Genomic DNA, 26,813 nt, shown 5'->3' on the forward strand with positions numbered 1-26,813 from the left:
AGCAGCTGTTCCAGTTATCTCCCTCTGTCTCTCTGATCCACTACCCAGCACTTAAAGTGAAGGCAAAGGGTAGTCTCTTGAAGTCTCTAAAGTTTATGCTGTACCTGATATTAGGCCATTGGAAAGATAACAAGTAGCCCATTGAAGTTGAATGGCTAGCATAGCTTCATAAAACAAAACTTTTGAGCATGCTGCTGGTCTGACATTCAGTCCTAGATGAGCAAATATCTCCTCCAACTAACAATTGCAAAGACCAAAGCTATTGTCTTCAGTCTGGGTCGCAGGCACTGGCCACCAACTCCCCATCCATCCTTCTCCCTGCTCATTGTTTAAGGTTGAAGGTTCCCAATTGTAGCACTCTGTCAGACTCTGAAATGAGTTTCTGATCACTTATCTGCTCTACAGCATAATTCCAACATTGCCTGCCTCAGCTTATCCACTTGTAAAACACTTAGCAAGGTCTTGGTTATCACTAATCCACTGCCATCTTGGATGGTTACCCAATTCCCACCATCCATCAACTTGAGTGCATTTGAAACTCTTCTTCTATAACTTAACGCACACCAAGTCCATTCACCCACTGCTCTTCTACTCTCTGACCAACACTGGCATGCAGTCCAGCAGCAACTTGATTTTGAAATCCTTAGCCTTGTTCACAAATCCCTCTAGGGCCATTATCAAGTTAACCTCCTTCAGCCTAATCACTCCCTCAAATCTTTGCATTTCTTCATTAATAGCCTCTTGCACATTCCCGATTCTAATCAGTCTAACACTGACAGCTATGCATTTAATAGCTTTGTTCTCAGATATTGGAATCGACTCACTGAAATTCTCCAACTTTCTAACTCTCTTTCTTCCTTTAATGCATGCTCTATAACCCACCTCTTCAATCAGGTAAATTGTGTTTGAGATTGGCTCCCTGTAGAAGTTTCTTGACTATTCTCATGTGATAAAAACACTATTTAAATCTACGTTGTTGTTGTTCCTGTGGCACTCTGTTACACATGAATAGGCCTACCCTCGTGATCTGCATTCAGAAAACTCACCCAAGTGACACCACAGTGTGAAAAGACAGAAGAAACGCTTGCACTTATATGGACACCAAATCTCCCAAAGCTCTTCACAGCAAATGAGGTACTGTTATAATGGAAGCAATATGGTGGCCAATTTAGGCACAGCAAACATCTACAAACAACAATGAAAAATAAGTAGATAATCTGTTTTGTTTAATGTGATGTTGTTTGGGATAAGTATTGACTAGGACACCAGAGATAATTTTTCTTGCTGTCCTTCAAAATAGTAGCCATGTGAGCTTTTAAGTTCAATTTAGTGTGCAAACGGCATTCCAGTTTAGTGTCTCATCAGAAAGACGACACTTCGGACAGTGCAGCATTCCATCAGTATTGCACTGAAATGTTAACCTGGATTGTGTGTGACATAGGAAATGAGGTTTGGCTTAAATGTGACAAATGGGATTTTTTCATACAGATATACCTTCTTTACAAAAATTTTGTAAGCATTAATACACATAGCATTTTTCTTCTTCCCAGTAGGAGTTAGGTTGAAATTCTCTAAAGCGCTTTTGCAGTCTCACCAAATCAAAAATTCTCATCCCATAAATCCTGGATAGGCTAAAAATAAGGTAATAATTCATTTGAAAGTCTACCCTCTGCTTAAGTTCAAGTATTATTAGATACTTGAAAGAATTACAGAGGCTGGAGATAATTCTTTACCATTTATTGAATCAGAGGTGAATGGCTGGATAGACACAATAGCATTCAACATTTTTATTTTACGATCGGTCCAATCCAAAGAAAAGCTATCCAAATACATTGAGCCACTTGCCTGGTTAAATGCAGAGTAACACTGAAGATGCTCAACACCATTAAGCAACCAACTTGAGAAACATTCTATATATTGTCTTTAATATTTCCATTTCCTCATAGTGGCAACCATTTATATGGTGAACTGCAACAAGCCTCCTTCTACAGTACCTTCCAATCCTATGACCTGTACCATTGAGATGGACAGGGCAGTATTGCTGTGGGGAACACTGTTATGTTCAGTTTTCTCCCCAAGCCGTGCATCATCCTGACTTGGAAATATACACTTATACACTTAATGTTAAGGTCTTAGGGAGTGTTGCTGAACAAAGAGATCTTGGAGTGCAGGTTCATAGCTCATTGAAAGTGGAGTCGCAGGTAGATAGGATAGTGAAGAAGGCTTTTGGTATGCTTTTCTTTATTGGTCAGAGTATTGAGTACAGGAGTTGGGAGGACATGTTGCGGCTGTACAGGACATTGGTTAGGCCACTGTTGGAACATTGCGTGCAATTCTGGTCTCCTTCCTATCGGAAAGATGTTGTGAAACTTGAAAGGGTTCAGAGGCTGAACAGGCTGGAGCTGTTTTCCCTGGAGCGTCGGAGGTTGAGGGGGACCTTATAGAGGTTTACAAAATTATGAGGGGCATGGATAGGGTAAATAGGCAAAGTCTTTTCCCTGGGGTCAGGGAGTCCAGAACTAGAGGGCATAGATTTAGGGTGACAGGGGAAAGATATAAAAGAGACCTAAGGGGCAACTTTTTCACACAGAGAGTGGTACAGTTATGGAATGAGCTGCCAGAGGAAGTGGTGGAGGCTGGAACAATTGCAACATTTAAAAGGCATTTGGATGGGTATATGAATAGGAAGGGTTTGGAGGGATATGGGCCGGGTGCTGGCAGGTGGGACTAGATTGGGTTTGGATATCTGGTCGGCATGGACGGGTGGGACCGAAGGATCTGTTTCCATGCTGTACATCTCTATGACTCTGTATCATTGGATCAAAATCCTGGATTTCAATAAACTAACAGCACAGTCCGTCAAGGACAGCATAAACAGGCAATAAATGCTGGTTTTTCCAGCAACCCTCACATGAAAGAATTTTTTAAATTGGCAAGTCGAAGTGGCCCAATGTTGTTTAAGTACATCCTTAATTTTAATCTTCTTTATAACTGAATGTATTTGTTTGTCATCATAGGTGTTAATTGCCAAGCAACGCTTTGCTTTTGAACTCATGGCACTGGACAAAGTAATTTGCACAGTCCAGGTATCTCCTGATGGGGTAATTTATTACAAGGCAGGTTGCTATGGGAACTCCTGAACAGCTTCTGAAGTGAATCATTCAATTTAGTAAGATTTTGGTTTGCGTTGGAAAGCTGAGGTAAAGCAAAGCTCTCAACTGGAGCAATCAGTAGAAAAGGAACTCCAAATGGACAGCTAATCAACTGGGAGAATGGATTTGTAAAATGCTTTTCACTGATAATTTACCAATTTAATCTTCCAATACCTGTGTTTTTATTGGAAGCATCAAACACCAGTTGAAGGGACAAGGGAAGAATGGATTTTACAAACATGTCCTTGCTGATGACAGCAGCTGTCACTAATTTCCTAGTGTTGTCTCCTGGCAACTTTGCACGTAGCAACCAAAATTAAGCCCACTATAAAAAGGGAACAGGATGAACGCCGGGTTATGAAACAAAACATTTTCAGAACAGCCGGAGCAAGATCAAGAAAGGAATATTCCCTCAAGTCCCAGACCAAGGCAGGTATGTCTGAATGACGGCTATTTCTAATTATTGTATTATATATTAAATAGATTATATGTTGTAAATAAGAAACAATTCAATTAATAATTCATTGAGCAATAGGCTTTGAATAATTGAGTCAATCTATTAAAATATGTTTCTGTAAGATATACATTGTTTTTTTCATTAGTTAAAACAGGTGATTTTATAATTTTGCTCTAGTCCTGGAAATTCTAAAGGGAAAATATTTAGAGTCACACTTACACAAGTTTAAATACACGTGGGTCTTTTTTTTACTTTGGACCATGTGCGATGCCATTCTGGCAAATTGTTCCTGAACTATTTTAAACAAGTCACCCTGTGAGCAAAATATTTCAGCTAGAAAATAGTTTTTGGTTTCTCTATTAAGTTACTCAAGGCAGGTGTAGGAGAAGCTTGTAAATCCTAAATGAACAGACTTGAGTTGCAATTGTACTGTGCGATTGGCAGGTTTTTTCTGAAAGGAAGATGCTGGGCAATTGATTGAAATAAATTTAAACCACAAGGTGACTCTACCAGTTAATGTACAAAGGAAAACTTTACACTAGGATACGGGCCATAAGGATGGCATTTTTCATATAGATTTGAAGCTGTTTTGGGTGCAAATGAAAATAACTTGTCATTGTAACTCAACTGACGATGGTACTGGCAGGTCAAGTGTGAGAGTCCCTCTAGGAGGTTACCTAATACTGGATTGAATGCAATGTACTTTTATCATTCAGAATATTTCTTAGTCTTTTGCACCAAAGGTTATAGTTAGACAACGTGTTGTACACTGTAATAATTACTTTATGCACGAATAACACAAGATGAATTGCTCACCTGGAATACAGGCAAGGGGTTTGCATGCAGGAAACAAAAGACAGGAGGTTAATAAAAGAGGAGATAATTAGTGACCAGATTCAGTCCTTACAAAGAATTGAAAGAGATGGGAGTGCATCTGGAAATAAATTATCTAGAAGCTAAAAGAAATAAGAATTGCAGATAAAAGAAAAATATTTATGAGCATAATCCACCAAATTTAACAAAAAATAAAATGCACTTAATAATGTTTATAGACATGTCTAATGTATTTAATATAATTATGATCAACCTCAATAGTTAGGCTGAGTTTAATGCCACTAGTGACTGTTCAAGGACAAGATTACAGATAAAAATTAGCATTGAAAAAGGCATTTTAGTTGCTTTATACCAAGGTTACTAAGAATTTTCACTTTGAAAATGTAACTTATCTCTATATTTTGACTTCATTTCCAGTACCTCCTGTCTGAACCCTCCCTATTGCCTTATAAAAATGCATCTCGTGCAAGGCAATTTAATACTGATCGACAACTGCAATACACTTCAACTGCAATACACTCCTGAACAGAAACAGCTTCAACATAATTTGCAATCTACTGTATTTCTTTCAAAATTCAGCTTATGTCGAAATGAGGCAGTTTGCCCTGGGTGATACGCTGTTGCAGATGTCAAAACCAGCCTGTCAGAATCTAACAACTGGGGTGGTGCCTGAAATGGGATCAAGGGCCACTGCTCCTCTGCTGTTTTTCCTGGGGCTGCTCTTCATTTTTGTCAAGACTTTGCAAAAGAAAGCAACTTTGCCAGGTAACAAAAAGTGCATATGTCTATTAAGCGTGTTAACAAGAAGAGCTTTCTAACTGTGCAATGTCTTTAAGCAGGTCCTTCTTTCTGTCTGGGCATTGGACCTCTCATCTCTTATGGTCGATTCTTGTGGATGGGAATTGGCAGTGCCAGCAATTACTACAATGAAAAGTACGGCCAGATAGTGAGAGTGTGGATCCATGGTGAGGAAACCCTTATTATTAGCAGGTAAATCAATTTGCAAGTTTGCAGGAAACTAATTTCCTCCCAAGCATTACTCTGTGATACATTATCTTAATTACACTGGCACTGACGAACAGAAATATGCATTTCCCTTACATTAAAATTAAACAGCTTTTCTGTGATTTTTAGAGTTTTCTATATTTATTGCAATGTGGAAATGGCCAATTTTCCATTAATGCATCACCAAGGCTTGTGACATATCATTTTCCAACTCTGATTTCTTGTCTAGATCCTCTGATGTGCTTGTCTCATTTATAATTAAACTCAGACAGGTATTTTATGACTTTACTTTGAGTTTATGACTTTTCCACATTGACCTTATCCTGTGCAAATGACCAGGGTTAGACAAGCTGATCACCCAGGGTAGTGATCTCATTCTTTTAATTCCAATTTGTTCTTCAGATCCTCTGCTGTGAACCATGTGATGAGGAAAGCGCACTACATATCCAGGTTTGGAAACAAACAGGCGCTTAAGTGCATTGGCATGAACGAAAATGGCATAATTTTCAACAATAATCCCTCCATTTGGAAAATGACACGTCCGTATTTTGCAAAAGGTAAGAAGCTTTCACAAAACTTGACAGAAATGTGCTACCTCAGGTTTGTTAGTGTCTAATTCTGTTAATAAGATGCTAAATACTGAGGAATTAAGGGTAACAATGAACATGGGCATTGTAAACTAATTGGAAATTACATTCAAATGTGTACAAATTTCAATTTAGTTTCTAATTTCTCTTAAAATCTCAGTTTGAGTTACCATGTCCTGGGGGCTGTCTTGTTTTACTTTGGTTCAATTTGGACTAATTTGTTTACTTGTTTTACCTAAAAGAGGATTCAAATCTATATAAAGCAGAGTCAGCTAGGAGATGACTGAGATTTATAGTGAGTACTTGGTTGAAATAAAACTCTCTCTGGAAAGTCTACGTCTGCACTTTATCTGAAAGTATTTATCTTCTAGTGTACAACAAGTCTGTCCCGAAGGACTCAACTGTGGGTATGATTTGATGCATACACTTCAGAGATCCATCCATAAAGGTACATGGAATTAACTGCACTGAAACTAGAAAATCTCCATCTTGATTAAAGTGCAATCTTCACTCAACTGTAGACTGAACATTACGAGAGTGTGTAGCAAAGTGTCATTGTCAACTGCCTCTTGGAGTGATATTACAAGCCACTCAGTTGTGTCAACCACTACAAAAAGTATCTACCACTACATGGTTCAATATGAAGGTTCACTATTACCATCTTCAGCCAACTAAGAACCAGTTAACTAATAGAAAACAGAGAGCTGGTCCAAGAGGAACAATGTCAGGATAGCAATCCATAAATAATGGTGTGCTGCAGGAACCAGTGTTGGGCCTACAATTAATTATTTTATATATTCATGACTTGGATAAAGGAAGTTAATGTACGAATGCCTAGTTTGCAGAAAGCTAAACAAAAAGATGGAAGGCAATTTGTGAGGATGGCACAAAGAGACTGCAGAGGGATATCGGCAGTTTAAATGAGTGTGCAAAACTAGTCAGATGAAACCTAATGTCGGAAAATGTGACATTATTCACTTTGGCAGGAATTATACAAGAGATGAAATCTATTTAAATAGAGAAAAAATACATAAATATTTTAGGAAAGACATAATGGCATTGGAGGTATTCCAGGGACTGTTTCTTAGGTCAATCTGCATACTTTTTATGAGGGAAATTGAGTAACTTGTACTCATTGGAGTTTAAACGATTGACAGACAATCTTACTGAAACATAAGATTCAAAGGGGTCTTGACTCAGTAGATGCCAAAAGGGTTATTTCCCCCTGTGGGAGCGTCTGGGACCAGAGCGCCTAATCTCAGAAGAAGGAGGCATCCAGTTAGAAGACAGCAGAGGAGAAATGTTTTCTCTCAGAGGGTGGTAAATCTGGAACTCTGCTACAGAAGACTGTCATAGAGTCATAGAGTCATATAGATATACTGCATGGAAACAGACCCTCTGGTCCAACTCATCCATGCCGACCAGATATCCAGATAACCAGTCTCGTCTATCTTTTCTCATGACAGAGAACTTTAAATCAGATCTTAACTGGCTCAACAAAGCATCAGAAACAAACACTTGATCTGGCTGCTGCACCAGAATGAGAAAATCAAACTTTGATGTGATCTGAGAGTGAGACTCAATAAACTGCAGCTGTAAGGATGAGATGGTTGTGGGATGGGGTGTCATCAGTCTTGACTCTTGGTCATTGTTTTTATGTATACATTATGTGTTCCTCAGAGTATGCTCTCCATACTTAGCAAAGAGAAACGCTGTTCGTGTCAATTTCCCAGCAGTTTGACTTAGAAAACTGAATGGCAATAGATGTCTGCACATGCCATGCACCTCCAGCTGATCATGAGCAAGTTTCTTATTTTTATAGTGAGGGACAAGGGCCAGAACGTAGAGCTGCAAAGTGGCTTGCTTGTGTTTTGTTTTAAGTCAGTGGAACCTTCCCATTTTTGATTCTAGGGTGTTTTTTAACTATATTGTCTAAAGAGAACAAGATTCATAAGTTGAACAAGAATCTTTTTTACTTTAAATTCTTGTTGTTGTGGATCGGTGATGAATTTACTGTGCTTGTTTTCCTATTGCAGAATGATTGATTTCATTCAATTACAAATTAACTAAGGCAGAATTTTACTGTTCATCACAACTCATAGTCTATTCCCTTCCAGTGTACAAAGTTAAAAATCACACAACACCAGGTTATAGTCCAACAGGTTTAATTGGAAGCACACTAGCTTTCAGAGCTCCACAACCACCTGATGAAGGAGCGTCGCTCCGAAAGCTAGTGCTTCCAATTAAACCTGTTGGACTATAACCTGGTGTTGTGTGATTTTTAACTTTGTACACCCTAGTCCAACACCAGCATCTCCAAATCATTTCCAGTGAGATTTGGAGATGCTCACAGACCTATACCCCTGTAGACTCACACTCACAGACATACACACACTCTCTCACAGACACCTATAACCTACCCCCTCCCCCAACACACACACACACAAGTTTGTGAGGTGAATCTGTACTTGCAGAATTACATTTTACTTTGCTCAAACACTGCATTAATCCATGTAAAATTCTGTAAATCGTTTTTTTAGATTAGAATCAGTCTGACCATTTGGCACAGACAGTCTCACACAGGGAAGCTCACAGCTTCAATATGTTATCTGGGCCAACATGACACCAATTGTTAAAGTTCACTTGAGAATGTAACTTTTAAAAAGGTTTTGCAATTTACATATGAAAGAACTGAAACCAACATGGTCATTCTAACAGATGAGAGACTTAACAAACAATCCAGGTCTTTTTCAATATATAATTTCAGTTACATCACACTGTAAGCTTTTGCAACAAATTCTGTGTCTTACAATCTTATTCTCCACAACCACCTGATGAAACAGCAGCTCTCCGAAAGCTAGTACTTCCAATTAAACCTGTTGGACTATAACCTGGTGTTGTGTAATTTTTTACTTTGCATTTCCAGTTGTAGTTCTTGACCCATTAATTGTTCCCCAGACTGCAACCTCGGAGAATGGACCATCAGTCACTAAATCCCTCATCTCTAATGCATCTATTCCACTTTGCTACATTCACAAGCTCTTCAAAGGAAACGCTTTTTCTTAAAGTTCTGATCTCTCCATTCAAAAGGAATTGAGATGTTCTCTGCAAGACACACAAGCATAAAGCCCTTCACTTTACCACCTCTCTTCATTTCTGAAGACCTCATAACTCCACTTCTCTCTTTGTATATGTGCTCAGACCTGCTCCTCTCTTTGGTACTTCCTGGTTTTATTTCAGATTTCTAGTGCAGCCTCTTATTTACTTCTCAAATATAATTTATGTTTTTTGAAATAGAAATCTCCATCAGCAGGCCTGGAAGCATCTGTGGAGAGAAATCAGAGTTAACGTTTCAGGTCCAGTGACTCTTCCTCAGATGGTAACTAGGAAAAGGTTGGTTTAGATGCAGAAGACAGGATGGGATTGGGGAGAGGAGTAGTTGATAGATGAAGGTAGAGCCCCAAGAGAGAGCAGAACCGTTGGACAGACAAAGGAGTGGATAATGATCAGCCTGGGAGAATGAATGGCTATTAGTGGACAACCAGTGGTTAACAATGGGTATGTGGAATAGCAAACCATGTGATAACAATGTGGATTGCGCTAAGGACATGGGAGAAGATGCCTCAAGGCCTAAAGTTGTTGAATTTGATATTGTGTCCAGGAGGCTGCAGTGCTCCCAAGCAGAAAATGAGGTGCTGTTCTTCCAGCTTGTACTGAGCTTTGCTGGAGCACGACAGCAAGCCTCAGACAGAGGAGTGAGCCAGAAAACAAGGTGGTGTGTTGAAGTGCTACTAATTGTCCACTAAAAGCAATTTACTCTTCCAGGCTGATCGTTTCCCATTCCTTTGTCTATCTAAGTGTTCTTCTCTCTCTTTGGACTTTATCTGCACCTATTGTTTCTCCTTATCCCCTCTCCCACCCTATCTTCTGGATATAAAAGCCATCTTTTCCTAGCAACCATCAGTTCTGAGGAAGTGTCACTGAACCAGAAATGTTAACTCTGATTTCTCTCCACGATGCTGCCAAACCTTCTGAGCCTTTCCAACAATTTCTGTTTCTGTTTCTGATGTGCAGCATCCACAATTCTGTCGGTTTTTATTCTCCACCATCAGGACTGAACTCTTTCTCCACATTGAATTACAATTAAAATGATGCGTGGTTTTATAGTCATTGTGTACAATGCAGGATTCGTTGTGTGCATCTGTTTCAGCCTTGACTGGCCCAGGTCTTCAGAGGACTCTCGCTGTGAGTGTGGAATCGACTCGTAATCACTTGGACAAATTACTGGGGAGTAACAGCACCACAACTACCAGCACTACAGCCTGTGTGGATATACTGCTGTTCCTGAGAGCAATCACACTAGACATTTCCAACCGGCTATTTCTCAGAGTTCCAATGCACGGTAATTTGAATTTCTATCCTGTTTAAAGCAGTCAACTGGAGTATGAGTAGTTATAATAATGAATATACAGCTTCAAATAACCCAATGCTGAATTTGTCTATGCTGTCTAAATGAGTTAGAATTCACTTTGACACATCCAATGCCAATACTAATGTTATCCGAATAGCAGCCAATCTGGCACTGACAATAAAAACATTAGTTACAAACACACTGTCATCTCACACAAAATCCATCTGCGCCATTTTCATTCATTAATGTATTTGCTTTATTCATGAACTTGATGACACACAATGTCATTATAAATGTTCAGGGACCTCTTGTTCTATTGACACATTAATCAGGGATACAAATTGTAATTCATGGAAATCTGAAGCATCAATGAGCAGGATTGGATTTGACTTATTTTTTTTTAATAAACAGCAAGACAATTTATGACTTCTTGCCAGGCACTTTCACATATTTGCATATTGAGGGGCCATGGCTTCAAATACACATTCAAATTCAAAATTGCAGCATTAACGGTTTGTTTCTGAGGAAAAGGAGACATCGCACATTTGACATTTTATCTTGTCTTTGTAGAGGGCCAAATTGTGTCTAAAATCCAGAAGTATTTCGACACGTGGCAAACGCTCTTGCTCAAGCCAGACATTTTCTTCAAATTCAAGTGGATATATAAAAAATATGAAAAAGCTGCGTGAGTATTATTCGACTATTAGATTAGATAACTTACAGTGTGGAAACAGGCCCTTCAGTCCAACAAGTCCACACCAACCCTCCAAAGAGCAACCCACCCAGACCCATTCCCATACATTTACCCCTTCACCTAACGCTACGGGCAATTTGGCATGGCCAATTCACCTGACCTGCACATATTTCGACTGTGGGAGGAACCCCAGGCAGACACGGGGAGAATATGTAAACTCCACACAGACAGTTGCCTGAGGTGGGAATTGAACCCGGGTCTCTAGCGCTGTGAGGCAGCAGTGCTAACCACTGTGCCACCCATATATATATTGGACCCATTGCTTAGGGTGACTGTAGCTTGGAAGACAGCTTCATGATAAACAAAAATGTCTTCAATATTGCAGCCCTTCAAAATAATGAAACCTATCCCACATTTTAAAAAATTATTTGTAAACTATATGAACCATTAGATTGGAGTGAGTGGTCACCATCCTAAAGTGGACGTGGAGGAACAATTCAGGGCAGATGAGGAAGCAGCGAGGTTTCAGGATGTTGAAGTTGGAACCTTAAAACCTCGTTATAAATTTAGAACCAACTGTACCATGAAATCTCTGCTGCATGTATCCTTATCTTTGTGCATGTTATTTTCTGGCTAATTACTGCGAGCAATCACTCTTTTCCAATACTGTAGCCATCTTTTGCAAGGTTTGTGAAGGTTTGTAGCTCAGGTTGAGATTTAGGGTGTAGGTTTGCTTGCTGAGCTGTAGGCCCATGGGTGTGCCGTTGGTTTGTTTGTAGACCCATGGGATCTCCGCTATCAGGATTCATAGCAGAAGCAGTAATGCAAAGACTAGAACAAACAGCCCTACCAACCATCAAACCAAAAATCTGGGTCTGCAACGTAGATGACACATTTGTCATCACAAAACAAAACAAGATAGAAGAGACATTTAACATCATCAACAACACCCTCACAAGCATAAAGTTCACCAAGGAGGAAGAAACCGACAACCTACAGCTCAGCGAGCAAACCTACATCCTAAAACTGTAGCCATCTCTTGACAAGACAGCATTTCTTGTCTAAACTTACCTAATATTTGCTACCTCCGAGTAAATGTTCATGTGCACAACATTACTTTGAGCTGTGATGTGTTCTGTACTTCTAGCCAGGATCTACAAGATGCAGTGGAAGAACTGCTGCTGAAGAAGCAACAAGAACTGCAAGAAGCCGAAAAACTGCAAGACATCACTGACTTTGCGACTGACCTGATTTTTGCACAGGTAATCGCATCTATGAAAATAGCAATTCAAAAGAGTTCACATTGTATATACACAAAGATATCATGGTGTTTATCAATATAGTCATTACATTGATAACCACATTGTCTGAATGTCTGTTTCAGAACATTTTTGACTTGAATTCTAGTGCATGAAATTTCTTTGAATTTCTGAATTTCTTCCAAAATTCTATCGAGTCTAGAACAGTGTGTACATTTGGAGGGCTTCAAATGTGATGTCACCATTTAAAAAAGGGAGGAAAGGGGAAAAACAGATCAGGAAAAACAGGCCTAGCCTAACATCAGCACTGAGTAAATACTGGAGCCTATTGTCTCAATGCTGCTCCTTTAACAAGGTTATGTTGTCCTTGGCTTTTTTCAGAGACGTTGTAAAAGAAACAGATTAAGAAAAGTCTAAGTTGAAAGGCTTTAGGGTCAATTTCATTATAGCTAATAGATACAGCCTCAGGTAAAAGGCTTTTAAGTTTTAAAAAAATCTCTTATACAATGAAAGGGGAGTGGCCAGTTCTCCCAGCTCAGATTCCATCTCATTTGGTTTAGGTTTAGCACAGTAGAGTTGAAAAGAAGTTGGACCCAAGGAAGAAGGTCCATGCTCATCTCTCTCTGCCTTCTCTCCTGTAAGACCCTGTGTTTGATTTTACCTTTTATGCCAAAGAATGTTTACGGGGATTGTTGCAAGTTTTGGGAATGGCATCACTAAGTCGGAATGATCTGTTGGGTTTTTGGATAGGTTAAGTTATTTGGTATTCTGTTCTCTTTCGTTTGTGTTTCATTTGGTAATTTTGTAAGTAAATTCTGTTTTGTTTAAAACTAAGTGGTTTGACCAACTGCATCCTTCCTAGAATATCTGCATTACACCCATTTAAAACAGCTAGCAAAGTTAGAGTTTGGGCTGCTTTCTTGAAATGTTTTGAGGGGTCTGGCCTGGTCCAAAACACTATTGTAAAAATGTGATAACAGAACATTTGGAAAGCATTAAACAAAGGCAGCTGGGGTTTTTTGCACAGCAAATTCATTGGCTGGTTTACAAGCACAAAGTAGATGTGCCTGTGCAGCAAGCAATTCAGAATTTAGAACTAGGAGACACAATCTCAGGCTACGGGATAAATTATTTGGGACTGAAATAATGAAAGGTTGATCAAAGTGTCGAATTCTACACTCCAGCAGGCTGTGGAGGCCAAGTCACAATATCGGCAAGAAAATGACAAGCCTAACCTTAACATAAATGCTGTCACTTAATTTGTACTTGAAAATCTGCACAATTTTTGTCTACAGCTGACTGTGCTCTAGGTCTCATCAATCTGATTCAAAATGAATACTGTTTAATGACACTTTGTGAAATGACATAAAAGTCAGCAAAGAAAGACTCGCTAAAAAGACAAAATGTCATAAAAGTTGTCACATACCTTAGAGCAATGATGAGCAAGGACACCCATGACAGGAAACAGTAGAATAAGAATATCATTAACTAGTGGCCTTGAGACAATAACATTTACTAAAGGTTAAGGGCTAAGAATATGTCCTATTTCAGAAAAATGTGTGCTGACCAATAAGCCTGAGAGCAAATACGGTTTAAAAAAAAAAGAAGTTTGCTTGTTCCTACATTCAAAAATGATTGGAAATATGTCCACGGCATGATTTCTGCATGCTGAGCTTTACGTTCACATTATGCTGATTCTGAAGTCTACGCTCAATCCTGGCCCCTCATGACACAGGTAGAAGCCAGTAGTCTGCCTTGATGATAATGTCAGAGGAAAGGTAACAGCACAACAAAGTAAGAATCAAATGGAAATCCAAATGCAAATGTATTATTTTTAGCAAAAAAAGTGAAAAAATGTATTATTTGTTCAACTTTAGTGAACCATTTATGATTTATTTGTGAGGTAGGCAATCACCGTTCTACTATATTTGTATTTTTGTGTATCTCTCACCTGAGGACTGTGCATATCTTGGTTTTGGCCTGTCATGTTTGTTAATATAAAGCTCATATCAATGCCAGAATAACAGTTGCCTTTCTGCTGTTCTGTAGACGCATGGGAAACTGACTGCGGAGAATGTGAGGCAAAGTGTGTTGGAAATTCTAATAGCAGGACCAGACACAATGTCTGTCAGCATCTTTTTTATGCTAATGCTTATTGCCCAACACCCTGAAGTGGAAAAGAAAATAGTTGAAGAGATTCAAGAAGTTACAGGTATGATAGAGAGAAAAAGTTTAAAGCAATAAGTGCAGATTGACTTTCTTAGTTTAACTCATCATTGTTTGAACCTTGTTTCTGGATTTAATTTTGGATTTAATTGTTCAATTGCCATTCCTGTCCTTTGACCTGCCACCTCAAATGACTATAATGTCCCGCTTGATCATTTGTAAAACTGTTTCCTCTTGCCATCATTATGGCTCCTCAAACTAGCTTCCACTGCACCCACAGCATTGCTCAAATTATCAAATGACATCCATGCACCTAGGACGCTGTCTCCATTGTTATAGATAGAATTAGATAGAATCGCTACAGTGTGGAAATAGGCCATTCAGCCCAACAAGTCCACACTAAACCTGAGAAGAGTAACCCACCCAGACCCATTCCCCTACCCTTTATTTCCCCTGACTAATGCACCTAAGCTATACCTCTGGACACTATGGGCAATTTAGCATGAATAATTCACCTAACCTGAACATCTTTGGACTGTTAGTCCAGCTCCAGTAGCTCAGTTGGCCAGATGCTAGTTTGCCATATAGACTGATGCTAATAGCAACTTCCTGCACTGGCTGAGGTTACCATGAAGGCCTCTCCTTCTCAACCTCTCCCCTTGCTTGAGGCATGGTGACCATTAGGTTAAGCCACCACCAGTTATCTGTCTCATTGGAGAGAGAAGTTGCCCTATAATCTGGTAAGACTGTTGTTATTTCATGTTTCATTGCACCAATGTAATTGTTATGTCTGAGTCTCAGCTAAAATGCAGGAGAAGCAGACAGATTTGTCAGAGATGTAGAACAAACTGATTCAAGATTGGAGGACTCAATACACCCCAGATCCAGTACATTCCAAGTCTGCTGGATATACACACAAATGTCATCACTCCAGCCATTGAAGTTCAGCACCTAAAGCAATGCAACAGGATAGTGATAGACTTTGGCCTCTCTCTCCAGGTGCCCTCTTCTCCCAAAGGGACTGGGAGGTGCAGCCAGAGGAGGAACCATATATAGGCCCACTGACGTTTCCCCTCGGAACACTCCAGAACTGGTCAGGCCTCCCACCTCCACCCTGCCCTCAGCCCTATGGAAATTCAAACTGAGGAAGGTGCACCTGCCTTTGGGAAAGATAGACTCAGCATGTTTGGGCTCTCCAGCCACTAATGCTGCTGAGGTGACCCAACCAAAACTCTAAGGCCAATAGGTACCACTTTTGGGTGAGCTCCATCCAGCTCAGCTGTGAGCCTAACACTGCAGTGAGCCCAGTGGGAGGGAACAAAGGTGGCCCAAGTGAAACTCCATTGTCAATATGTTCACTGTTCAATATCAGCTGTGTGAGCAAATATCACTCTTGTTGCAAATACAAGAACGAACGGGGTAGCTACCCTAAGTGCTATACAGTGTTTTATAGCCCAAAGTGTGAAGTGAGCAGCTCCTGCACCACATGCAGGCTAACAGACCTTGCAAAGTGCTTGTCCCCAGGTGCTAAAGGTAGCAATCTTTCAACGTCACAATATATTTCCTATGTCTCACAGCCATTATTGCGATCGATTCCCGATGCTGCATGATGTACTCAATGGATCCTGGGGCATGGATTTGGACTCCAAACAGTACATCAATGCATAAGGTTCACATCCAACAGTTTGTGCTCCAAAGCAATGCATTAACGTGTAAAACCGTCGTGCAAGTAGATTAGACTTGCACCATGAGGGTACACTGAGGACAGTACATGCCTGATCCCAATATTCATGGAAGAGGGGATGCAGGTAGTCCCTGACCATTGAGGGAGATTGACATGATACTGACTTGTGTCCAAGATCAGGGGCATAAGTCACCAGGTAACCATTCTAACTTCCATGCTGTAAATTACCACTGTCTAGTTTCTATCCGGCGGAGGGTGGGGCAGGGGAATGGGAAGCTGCACATCAGTAAAGTGAGATGAACTAATAATGAGGTGTTAATGTCTGCAAATGGATGCTGATAGACTTCTAACCAACCAGGAGTGAGATTTATATCTCACCGCTCAACACTTGGTTGTAAAGTGGGACATTTCTTTTCCTCAACATTCAGAAGCTCCTTAAGTTGATCTCACCTTATTTTCCCACCTTTTTCACTAGTCCTTCTGTGACTGAGAAGATGCTGCCTTTAATTTCTCCAAATTGACAAACAATGGCATAATCTTAAGAAATTAAGGAAAACTCAGAGTTTTAATTTTGCAATTTCATAAATAAAACATTAGATGGTGATGGTCTGGTATTGTCACTGGACTAGTAAGTCATTTTGAGTGCACCAGCAATAGTGAGCTCACAATTCACCACAGCAGCCGTGGTGAAATTTAAATTCTAGTAACAAATCTGAAATACAGAGCTGATATCATCAATATTGACCATAAAACATCATTGATTGCCATGAAAGCTCATTTGATTCGCTAATATCCTATAGGGGAGGAAATCTACTGTCTCTATCTGACCTGACCTACATGTGACTCCGGAACTACAGCGATGTGATTGACTCTTAATTGGCTTCTGAAATGGCCGAGAAAGACATTCAGTCCATTCAAACAAATGCTGACATTTCCAGCATTGCCCACATCCCACAAAAGAGTAAAGAAATAAAAGGTGGTTTACGATGCCTGAGACCCTGACCAATATTATCGGATTGGTCTTGTTAAGGACTCAAGCTGCTAAATAATGCAAAAGGAACAGCTAGAGTTTTCTGGGTCACCATCAAGGTTGGCAAGGATCCAAGGAATGGTTGCTGATTGGACCTGTTCTGTACCCATGCACCAACTTGAAGAATCGAAACTGGAGGAACTGCCACACTCGCTCACAGCATAATTTAGATTAGGTTAGATTAGATTACCTACAGTGTGGAAACAGGCCCTTCGACCCAACAAGTCCACACCAATCCACCGAAGCGCAACCCACCCAGACCCATTCCCCTACATTTACCCCTTCACCTAACACTATGGGCAATTTAGCATGGCCAATTCACCTAACCTGCGCATCTTTGGACTGTGGGAGGAAACCGGAGTACCCAGTTTTCACAGTTCCTTCTCTAAGGGTGAAGCCAAAGAATGTGCATTCTGCAGTAGGCTGTCCAGCCCTCCTCATCACATGACTCCCTCTGTTACTATCACATGTGATAGTGAGCAATGCCTTTATGAGTCTATTTGTCCATTCAGATTGACCAGTGCAAAATCTAACATCTTTGTCTTCTGTCACTGCACTGCAGGGGGATTGACTCAGACAGATATTTTGTTTCAACTTTCATGCATTGCAAACCTACTGAGTATCTGTTTGGCTAGCCAACAGACCTTCGATGCTACACTGTCAAAAGATGTTATCAGTGTTTTATGACGAACAAAGCTACAATCTATGTTAACAAATGTTCAAATTCTATAATGTCTAATGGTTTAAGAGAGCAACATAAATGCCTACTTGTTTATTTGAAGAACGATAAATACTGGGACAATGGCATTGTGTGTAAAATGCCAATTCAGTGTCTTTTTGGTGACAGTGATGCTAGCGCACTTCCTGATGGCACTGTTCTGTAATCTTGTTTCTGTACACAGTGTCCTCATGTCCTTGGTTTTGCCAAAGCAATTTGCTGCAGAGTTAAAGCTATGATTCCATTTAACTTAGAATCACATCTTGCCATTAAATGACAATGAAGCAAAGTCCCAATGTAATTCAATTTGGTTTAATTGCTCTTAATTTCCAATGAATAGCTTGTGAGGAGGACCTTAATTCAGTGGCACAGCTGTACTTTCAGATCTCATTGGTGTGACTCCTTCAGACAAATATTCCATCAGTTTTAGCATAGATTGATTTCATTTCAGCGTGTTATTTTAAATGTACATTTTGTCCCCTTCATATTGTGCAGTGGGCACCATTTGTAGAAGAATGGAAGGGACCTCTCTGAGGTGCCTGTACTAAAATGAGTTGAAAGGATGCATTTGAGGGTTTATTTATTTGGAAGAGTGGAGAAGCATTTATTGTTCAATCTCAAGATTTCCGTCATCCATTGGCTTCATTTGACACAGTGTGAATGGTTGAGATATCACAAGGAATATGTCTCTCAGGGCAGCAGTACAGTAGCTGAGGTCCTGCTTAGGAACCCTGCAGCTTTCAGAATGTAATATCGAGTTCAATAATTTTAGAACCTGAACACTTTTTCTCTATATCCTTTACCCACCTCCACACCCCAGGCCCTGTCATGACTTGGGTTGCTTTCAGCACACTCATTTTTACCCACCTACCCACCTCTATCAACTCCATTATCATTTTCTATTACACCCAGGCTTACTATCATTCCCCGCTTTGTCTGCCTAATTATCATTCTCCCTCTCTAGGTTCCATCTCCACCTGTCCACTTACTCTTTTATTCTTTCCCCCTCATCATGTCATCAGCATAGATACCACCTTTACTGAGCTACTAACAGTTCTGAAGAAAGGTAACTGGATTCGAAAAATAACCTCTGTTTTCTCTCTACAAATGCAACCAGACCTGCTGAGTTTCACCAGCAATTTCTGGTTTTGGTTCAGTATTTGGACAATGGTATGATTCGAATGGTCACGGTCACACGCAGCTGTTCCACCTGTGAAACAAGTGGCTGCATCCTTTCCCAATGCTTCCTCAAGCAGTTAGAGGGTTCTCCAAAATTCCCAAGGAAAGTTGAAACCTGGGGCCTTACCGCTCGGGTTAGATTGAAACCTGGGGGCCTAGCACTCGGGTTAGGTTGAAACCTGGGGGCCTAGCACTCGGGTTAGGTTGAAACCTGGGGCCTTACCGCTCGGGTCAGATTGAAACCTGGGGCCTTACCGCTCGGGTCAGATTGAAACCTGGGGCCTTACCGCTCGGGTCAGGTTGAAACCTGGGGCCTTACCGTTCAGGTCAGATTGAAACCTGGGGCCTTACCGCTCGGGTCAGGTGGAAACCTGGGGCCTTACCGCTCGGGTTAGTTTGAAACCTGGGGCCTTACCGCTTGAGTTAGGTTGAAACCTGGGGCCTTACCGTTCAGGTCAGATTGAAACCTGGGGCCTTACCACTCGGGTCAGGTTGAAACCTGGGGCCTTACCACTCGGGTTAGATTGATGCTGTTTATAGTCAGTAAGGAGGTGCATCATCGAGCAGTGGGACCATCATCAGTTTCTAGAGGTTGTTTCAGTAGGACTTGGAGATTACAGAGCAGTGTGTGAGGTTTTGTTGAGATAATGTGTCACTAGTTGTGACTCATTAGCTGTTAGTAGGTGCTAGACTTTGAGGTGGATGTTATCCTGTGCACATCAGTTTGCACAGGGAGCCACTCAAATTGTGTGGGTCTCATCATCCCAGAAACAATTCATACAACTTGCTGGAGGTGGTGACTGTTATGTCTGTGTGACAACTCCTGAGTCAGGACAAACAGCTCCATTGTTGACAGACCAGGGCCTCTGACGCAGTAACTTCCAAATAGAATTAAATTCCAAATAATATTAAAGTGAGCTTTCCCACTTGAAAACCTACAAACTAATGTTGCCAATAAGGTGACTAGATCCTGGGCACCAGATTCCCAATCCAAGCAATAAAATGAATTGGAAAATTCTTCAGAATGACTGATGGCAATGCTCACTGTGTATTACCCCTTTAGGTAATTAGCAGAACTTTCTTTCATTCTCTGGAACTTCCATCATGTCTTCCACTTTTAGATTCACTGCATTCCCCCATTATATCATACATTATTCCCCCCAAAATTACAGTTAATAGGTCTTCTATTATTTCATCAACTACTCCCCCTGCACATCCCCCACAATTTAATCCCTTGCTATTATGCTGGCCATACTTGCATTCCCATTATTGACTGGTTACAAAAAAAAACAAACTTACCAACGATATAGCAGCTTTTACAACCACAAAGTGTTTTACCTGAAATTAAGTACTGATATAGGGAGCACAGCAACCAATTAAGACACAGCAAACTTCCACAAACAGGAACGTGCTCTCAATGTTGTTTGAAAGATAAATATTGGTTACGACAGTGGGAAAGACTGCCCTATGCTTCTTCAAAATAGTGCATTGTATATTTAAGTCCATCGGAGAGAGCAGACTTGGTTTAACATTTTGTCTGAAAGGCAGCACCATCAATAATGTAGCACTCACCCTGTACTGCCCTGAACTATCAGCCTTGAGCCCAAAACCTTTTGGCGCAGAGGCCAAAGTGCGACTCAGTGAGCCACAGCTGACACTATAGTGTTACCACTTCAATGGGGAACTCAGATACCTTTGTGACAAACTGTTGGTGATCATAGGTATCTGAGAGGGGAAAGTGAGGACAGTAGATGCTGGAGATCAGAGTCAAAGAGTGTGGTGCTGGAAAAGCACAGCGAGTTAGGCAGCGTCCGAGGAGTAGGAGAGTCAACATTTTGGGCATAAGCTCTTCATTTTTTGACGCAGATATCTGAGACACTGCTATCCACCACTGTTGGCATTGTGCTGGATGTTACAGCAACCATCTGGGATATTGGGTAGGTTCACTGCCATCAATTCCTCTTCTGGCTATTTGTCTGTGTTACTGATACCCAATAGGGAAGGATGACAACATGAAGTATTAGGCAGCGGATATGCTCAATCTTGACAAACGACAAATAGGATTCTTTCTATTATTTAGCAGCTAGCGCCATTACATCTGAGATACATGATGGTCTCTTGTGACACTGATGACTCTTCAAACTCTTCAAACACTCCTTTATATCCTGATAGTTAGAGTCTATCCTGTGATGTCAATTAACCATTTCAGAACAGAGCTGTCTTAAACAACAAACGAGTTCTGAATCACAGGGATATGTCATCTGACCATTCTCTAAGTGCCAATGATGCAAAATCAAGGGGAACTGGAATTATTGTTTTATGTTAATATGTTACTTCAATAACAGCATCAGAAATCAGATGGTCAGCTGGGTTTTCTCTTCCCTTCTTGTTTTTAGGGGAACGGGAGATACAGAACAGTGACCTACAGCTACTGAAGACTGTGGAGAATTTTATTTATGAGAGTATGAGGTACCAGCCCGTGGTGGACTTCACTATGCGCAAGGCTCTTAAAGATGATGTGATCGATGGCTACCCAGTTAAAAAAGGCACCAATATTATCCTTAACCTGGGCCGTATGCACAAAGATGAATTCTTTCTCAAGCCAAATGAGTTCAACCTGGAAAATTTTGCACAAAATGTGAGTTGCTGAAAATTGAGCTTTATATCTAACAGTTCTACAGATGATTCAAGCTTCATGAAGGCAGTTAAAAGACAATATTCATTGTATAAGGTGATCTTTATGTGGCAACATGCTGTCATTTCTCTTGTTCATTACAGCATGTATTGTTGTTTTCACTAATTCATGCTTACTTGATGCTCTGAGTCAGCAAAGCCAACATATAGAGGATAACATTTTTAGAATAGCTTCCTATAGCTATCTCAGGCTGACCTCCATCTTCTCAATGCCAATTACAGAGGGCAATGAATGATAGGGTGATCTTGTGGTAGAGTGTGCATTGTTGCTGGCTTAATGGCAGAAGCTCATTGTTCAAGTCCCACTCCAGGAGTTGTTGGCAACAGAAAGTATATTCATAACACAGCCAACTTGCAAATCCTCTCCATACACCAATGACAGATGGTAAGAATAGGAATGCCTCCTGGTCAGCTATGCTTGATGTTATGGTAGTCTTTGATGGGCTCATGAAGAAGGGCTCATGATGGGCTCATGAGTCCTAAAGAAGGGCTCATGCCCGAAACGTCGATTCTCCTGCTCCTTGGATGCTGCCTGACCTGCTGCGTTTTTCCAGAACACATTTTCAGCTCTGGTAGTCTTTGATATCAGCCTCGCAATCTGTAGTTAAACCTCGCAATGAAAACAAAAGGAATCATGTGTATGTATAGCGATTGTAACAGGGTCATTCAGCTGGACCTCATAAAACATGAGTTCCCTGTTTGAGGCTGTTAACCTGGTCCAATCAGGGAGCCCTGGCTGACAGATAAGAAGATGAATGTCAGAGGTTCTGTTCACTCTGAGACCTGGCTCTGGGGGAGCTGGATCAGTGTCAAGGATTCTGCATGTGTAAATAAAGGGAAACTTGGTGACAGGATACCAGTTTCTGTGGAGTTATTTCAATATGTCTGTCTGAAAAGTCATTCAAGACAAGACTGTCTCAAAAGCAAAGAATAAATGCTGATCTTACCAATAATGCTTACATTTCATAAATGAAAAATGCTCTGTCTGATTCAATGCTGATCCAGTGCAGTCTGGCTGGAGTGGAATTCTATTTATTGAACAGAGGCTTTACAGATTTCAACAAAGACCATAACATTTCGCCTGATTTACTAAAAGCATTTTTGGCCAGACTTCCAAACAAAGCTGGTTGCTGCTTTCTTTAACGCTGCGTGAGCAGGTGGTGTAAAACTTTTGCCTGACTCAGATGTGAGTGAAAATTGTGCTTGCTGAAAGTGACATACAAGAGCTGGGTCAATGTAGAAATTCAGCACAGTCAGTTCTTGTTTGCCATTTCTCAACTGTGTTGGGTTCAATTCTATCAGTCACCAGTCCTCAGGGCCTGCAAAACAAATATCCTCCCTCAGTTAACGGGTGCCTTCTGTCTTGTGTCATCCATCTTTTACACAGTCAGCCTGCAGATAGATAAAACCTGCACCTGTGCCAGTCAACGTTTTTGTGAACCTTTATGAATTAGCGTATGTTACAGCAAGGACGGGTTTGATTCAGTCAGATCATTTTTAATCTCCTTCCCAAGCATAAAGGAAGCAGTCAAGTGGGTGCTCTGTAAACAATACTTGAGAATTAACACAGACATTCAGGGTGTTGGAAAGAGATAGGTGTTGCACAGAAACCCTTACATGTATACATGGAGGGATATTACCAACAGGGAGGAGAAACTACAAACCTCAGAGTCCCTTTCTTTTAAGTGAAATCCAGGAACCTCAATACAGTTTCATGAATTGTTACTTGTAACCAGAGTCACCATTTGACTCAAACTGATCTTAATACTAGGAGCTCCATTGTTGAATGTTTGTATTATTGAATGGTGCAGTAGGCCTAAGGAGCTGAGTATGTGGATATGTTTGTAGGAACATAAATCAGAGCTGCCATATTAAAATAAATTGCAATTGCATAATACTCTTATTAAGTTTTTGTTTCAAAAATCTGGTTGAATAATCTGTCTTGAGCCATTAAACTCATCTCTTGGATTTAAAAGGGAGCAGAACCTCACTTAGATCTTCTCAAATATGATTAGAGTCACATAGCATTATTACTATGTTTTGTACGTACATAGTATGGTATTCATCAACCTTTTCATCAGAGTTACAGCAAAGTCAAATCATAGGTATTTCAACAAGAACATTTTTCCCCCAAAAATGTCCGTTCTTTTTTGCTTCTCTTTCCTTTTTAACAACTTAGAGAGGTTTCATTTATGGTTGAGGCAGCTTCACTCAAGATGACGTTGTTTAGATACAAACGTAATAGTGAGGACCAGCAAACTGTAGGATTATGAAGAAGATCACAGATAAGCCTCCATCTGATGATGAGGCACACAGTGTTTTCAGCAATGATTCCCAGACAATAACCAGGAGCAGAAACTCTTGTTAATTTATCCTTCCCTAACTGTGATGTTCCTACTGTCACTCATGAATTTAGCTTTTTAGTATAGACTAAGGATCAAACCTGAGGTCCAACTGGCTTCACTTCTCCCCGAAATCAAACACACTGTACTTTCAACTTTTAGCCTTCTGTCAGACTTTGAACAAGTCATTGGGAGTAGGGATGCCATTTGTCAGTTATATAAACAAAAGGATACAATTCCAAAAGAGGTATAGAAACAGAGTGACCTTGTGGGTGTGTACATACATCTGTGGTGAAGAATGCAAGTCAGACTGAGAAATTAGTTTACAAGTCATACAATATCCTGGCTGTGAGAAATAGAGGCATAAAGTACAAAAGGAATGTTGTTCTGAAAAATCTTTGGTTTGGCCTCAACTCATACGCCATACTCAATTCTGGGCACCGCAATTTTAAGAAGGATGTGAAGGATTTTGGAGGAGTTTCACCAAGAGTATTTCCAAGTTTGAGGAACTTCAGAAGTTTAAGATGAGATTTGACAGAAATATCAAAAATGAGGAGGTTCTAGACAGACTAGACGGAGGGAAACTTTTCCTATTGGGAGAAGGGTTGAGAACTAAAGGACACAGATTTAAGATAATTGGCGAAAGCAACGTGAAGCAAAATATTTTTACCCACTGACTTCCACCTGAATGGGAAATAGGAGCAAAGGGAAGCAGATCAACACTTGACAGGAAACCTTTGGGTGGCCACGGATAAGATTGGAGACATGGAGCCAGCTCGTTCAGAAAGTCAACACAGACTCGATGGGCTGAATGTCCTCCTATGCTGAAACCATTTTATGTCTCTTGGCAGTCTTGCCTGCCAAGAGCAGACAATAGACATCCGGGCATAAGCAATGAGATGGGGCCTCACAGGTAAAGCATATGAAGCTATCTTGGAACTTGTTCATCATCTGAAAGTCAACAAGGGCCAGGCTAGAACTTCAGAAATTTCTCTGGATCATCTTGCAGTCCAAAGATTTCATCAAATCTCATTGAATATTTTGTCTAGATAGTGGCAATGATTGGAATTAAACTTCTTACGAACTGACATAACCATAATTATTTATCTATAAATTATATCCTGCTCCTACCCATCTATATCAGTGTAAAATAGCTCTAATTCTCCTGTATTTGTAGGTTCCTCATCGCTACTTCCAGCCATTTGGCTGTGGCCCTCGGTCCTGTGTGGGAAAATATATCGCCATGGTGATGATGAAAGGTATCTTGGTGACCATGCTGAAGAGGTACAGAGTGCACTCACATAATGGAACAACATTAGAAAATCTCAAAAATAATCATGACTTGTCCTACCACCCCAATGAGTCATACTCGCTTCCCCGAATGACCTTTACCCCAAGGAATCAAGCAGAGGCCTAAGATCCCAATTTCTATGCAAGCAGCATGCACAAGGTTTCATTAGCATGGTGCAGAGTGACTGGAGGGAAATCATCCAAATTAAATGTGCCACCTTTTCATAAAAGTTGAACCAAAGTGCTGGTTATCATTAGGATTCAAATCTTTGTGATAAAAAGATTTTTTTTCCTTCTTTAGATCCACTGGTATTATTGTTCTAGGGATAGTTTTGAAATAAAGCACTCTATTTGCAATCATGGATTATCATTTTTAAATTGTAGCTTCCACCAGGACCTTCAACCCACTCCAGGTCTCATCTCGACCACAGGGGGCAGCAATCTGGGAGTGGGCGAGATGTAAGGAGGATGAAATCAGCACAAGTGGCAAGTCAGAGAGTATGATTGATTATTTCTGTTGAGAGACCTGTGAGGCCTCGCCATGCTGTCTTTTCAGCAGAAAGAAGAAGTATACTGTGTGCACTGGAGATATGAAGATTCAGGGAAGAGGGAAATGTGGTAATGGAATTAAAAAGAATATTATTTTCAAAGTTCAGAATCTGTTCCTTATTTTACCAGTCCTATATGGAATTGTACTTTATAAACACTATGGCACTTAATATTAAATTAATAGATATGGAAGAGAATACTGTATAGACAAATAGAAACAAAACCTTCTCAACTTTACTTAATGCATGACTGAGGGGGAGACAGAGAAAAATTAAACTTTCTAGGAGAGAATGATAATGTAGGTGATAGTAAAGATAAAGAAAAACGAGCATTGTCAATTCTGTTTTGGGGAGAGGGAGTTGAGTTCTATTCTGCAATAAGGAAAGGATGTGAATTCTATTCTCTGAGGGTAGGTTCCACTGTGTGCTGAGCATGCCAGAATCATATACCTTCCACATTTGTAAATGGGCTCCATAGAGAGTAGAGGAAACCTATCCATGTGGTCAGGCTCCAGGGTAGCTGGAGGTGACACTATCAGGCTTTCTGTGCATGGAACATTTCAAAATGTTTATACTTTAAAGACTGAAACATTCTTAAGAAAGCTCCCTAATTAGGAAGTGGCAGAATATTTTTCATATTGCACAGAGATGTTATAAACATGGATGTATAATGTACTCTTTTACAGACTTTATAGCTTTGTACATGTTTTTACATTTTGGGCCAGAGAAATTATTATTAAAATGTTCAGTATTCAGAGCACTG

General features: G+C 40.3%; 1 protein-coding gene across 2 annotated transcripts; it reads left to right on the top strand.

Annotated features, from left to right (window-relative positions):
- Positions 1–3,195: 3,195 nt before the first annotated feature.
- LOC122540976 (aromatase) lies at positions 3,196–26,813 on the top strand. Of its 2 annotated transcripts, none has more exons than XM_043677367.1 (10): positions 3,196–3,585; positions 5,023–5,208; positions 5,283–5,433; positions 5,851–6,005; positions 10,246–10,437; positions 11,017–11,131; positions 12,288–12,402; positions 14,449–14,611; positions 21,573–21,814; positions 25,390–26,813. In XM_043677367.1, exons 1-10 carry the CDS (start codon positions 3,510–3,512, stop codon positions 25,627–25,629), a joined length of 1,635 nt encoding a protein of 544 aa, XP_043533302.1. In that variant the 5' UTR covers positions 3,196–3,509; the 3' UTR covers positions 25,630–26,813. The 2 variants fall into 2 exon arrangements, with proteins under 2 accessions (XP_043533302.1, XP_043533303.1); XM_043677368.1 differs by having other exon boundaries at positions 3,501–3,585; positions 4,861–5,208.

This window comes from Chiloscyllium plagiosum, chromosome 36 (genome assembly GCF_004010195.1).
Source record: "Chiloscyllium plagiosum isolate BGI_BamShark_2017 chromosome 36, ASM401019v2, whole genome shotgun sequence".
Lineage (NCBI taxonomy): Eukaryota > Metazoa > Chordata > Chondrichthyes > Orectolobiformes > Hemiscylliidae > Chiloscyllium > Chiloscyllium plagiosum.

Bases quoted from the DNA above. Each gene is read 5' to 3' on its own strand.
- LOC122540976 (XM_043677367.1), top strand. From the start codon at position 3,510: ATGAAACAAAACATTTTCAGAACAGCCGGAGCAAGATCAAGAAAGGAA. The intron at 10,438-11,016 runs GTAATTTGAATT...TTGTCTTTGTAG, and splicing joins TCTCAGAGTTCCAATGCACG to AGGGCCAAATTGTGTCTAAA. The intron at 21,815-25,389 runs GTGAGTTGCTGA...CTGTATTTGTAG, and splicing joins TGGAAAATTTTGCACAAAAT to GTTCCTCATCGCTACTTCCA.